The sequence below is a fragment of the Argentina silus genome, assembly GCF_951799395.1.
Source record: "Argentina silus genome assembly, chromosome: 5".
In the NCBI taxonomy this organism is placed as follows: Eukaryota; Metazoa; Chordata; class Actinopteri; order Argentiniformes; family Argentinidae; genus Argentina; species Argentina silus.
Genome location: NC_139659.1, coordinates 16857129 through 16859321, shown reverse-complemented (window position 1 = coordinate 16859321; position 2193 = coordinate 16857129). Strand labels below are relative to the sequence as shown.

The following is a 2193-nucleotide window of genomic DNA, read 5'->3' as shown; positions in this document are numbered from 1 at the left end:
TACTGTGTCACACCAGGGTGAGACCGAGTTACAGGAGTCAACGCAGCAGCCTGCAGCCCACTACAACTCCCCCCTCTGTTGGCGTCCCTCATGGAGTTGCATGAGGTTTGTGCATGTTTGCTCCAAAATCACAAAAGCAAGATGTCTCATCGGAACAGTTAGTGTAAATCACAAACGTAATTAGTTTATTCACTGAACCATGCGCCCATTCTGCTGCATAATTGTCCAGAAGAATTCCCCCTCAAGGGGTCAGCTGTTCCCCCAAACATTGTGTGTGTGTGTGTGTGTGTGTGTGTGTGTGTGAGAGAGAGAGAGAGAGAGAGAGAGAGAGAGAGAGAGAGAGAGAGAGAGAGAGGTCTAGAAAGCTCCTACATGCTCTACGCTGGTGTGGGTGTCCTCATCAGTAAAATCAGAGCTTATTGATTAAGCCAACTAATGATCATGTCCATGTTTTACAGGTCAAAGATAAGAGCCTGCCAAGAGCCCACTGACTCATTGCTTGTGTGTTCAGTAAGAGTTCAGTAAGATAAGGGCCCATGATACAGCATAAGGTCATGATACAGCAGTGTGTGTTGTTTAAATATAGCCAGAAATATCACTACTGTGCAAAATCAAAGTGCACATGATATGTCCATATGAAAAGTATGTGTAATATCTAATATGTGTGTGTATCTTTTTGTTTTTGATTCAGGCTAAAACAAGAACATTATCTCTACCTAAAAAAACAAGGAAAAAAACAAAGAAAAAAATTAATTACTGTATTATTCAATGTGGGCTGCAAAAATGTCTAAATGAAATAGAACAACATCAAGCTAAGATCTGTTAAACTGAGATGCATTTTACTACCTTACCATTGAGCTCCTGTGTTCTCTCCCGCGCATGTCCTGCATCCATAGAGCGCTGCTCGGGCGAGGTAGCCCCCATCAAATGACTTGAGGTGACAGCTCCACACGCGCTCTCCGTGGGTACAACCGTGCAAGGAACCTTTGCGTGAAAGTCCGTTAAAACAGGCATCATCGCTGAATACTCATTGCTGATATCTACGGTCGGAGAAAGATTCCCTCTCATAATTCTTCTGTTGTCAACTAACAGTAGTCAGATTATTACAAACTATTTGCAGTCAATTTGAGGAGTGACACAGCACCGCTGTTCTACGTTTGGTTATAAAATAGATTAAAAAACGCACTTTGATTACTCTCTTGCTGTCACTTGATTGTTCGGATTTGTTTGATTTTGTCACCCTCAGTCGAGTATCTGTCAGGTAGCCTACACTGAATAAATCAATAGACACTTCTATCCCTAATCTAAACGCGGCGCCACACTGTGGCTCTTGGACAGTTTGGTAATGTGGGCGTGCCTAGGCGCATTAACTTGCCTGGTTGACGTTTAGGGCACCGCCTTCCCCCAGTTTTCAAAGTGTAGCAGAATGTTGGGCGCTGAACTTTGTATAACGTCATTATTATTATGTAGTTATTTTAGTCGCATAACCCAAAATGAAAGAAAAAACATTCTTATTGATTTTCCATAGGCTTTGTTCGCTGTGAGTAGCTAACAACATCTACCATTTGCCATGGTCTCTTACTGTAACTCATTTGCCCACATAGTCAATAGGCCAGGGCATTGATGAATAGAGCTTAAATCATCAAAAAGATGGAAATGCACATAATGTTCTGTGTGTTATTGTTTTATCACTGCATGCTGTAGCCTAGTAGCCTCCTTATGACCCTTTCCCCATCACACATTCATACACATTTATAGTAATCGCTTATCTTGTCAGTAATTGTTGGTGATCTGAATATTATTTTGAGAGGCCAAACTGACAAAGGACAATTTGACCAATTAGAGTCAAGTATGGTTGACTGATTATATTCAGCTCTCACAAGTTTTGTGTGGCAGTTATGAGATTCTCCTGTTTTGGTATAATGCTGTAGCCTACTGTAGCTTGAGCTTTGCGTCATAGTCTACTCGTGAGAAGACTTTTGTTCACTTGTTACTGGATTCATGCCCTAAATCATGAGAGGGAAACAGGATGTGGACGTGTGTGTGTGTGTGGGGGGGTGAAGCCTTTGCCAATTGAGAGCAAAGGGTGTTGGACACCTCATTGAGTTCTGCAACTTTGTGCTCTTCTCTTTGTACCGTCACTGCTTCATTGGTAACACTATAGATCCATCACAGTGCACTGATTCATATGTT

General features: G+C 42.0%; 1 protein-coding gene across 1 annotated transcript in view; it reads right to left on the bottom strand.

The window, feature by feature from the left end:
- LOC310805264 (ran-binding protein 3-like) overlaps positions 1–1283 on the bottom strand; it is a 14031-nt gene extending 12748 nt beyond the window's left edge. Inside the window, exon 1 of the mRNA XM_083670861.1 lies at positions 852–1283. Coding sequence (XP_083526987.1) covers positions 852–1068 — 217 coding nt within the window. The 5' untranslated portion in view covers positions 1069–1283. The remainder of the gene's footprint in view (positions 1–851) is intronic.
- Positions 1284–2193: the final 910 nt, after the last annotated feature.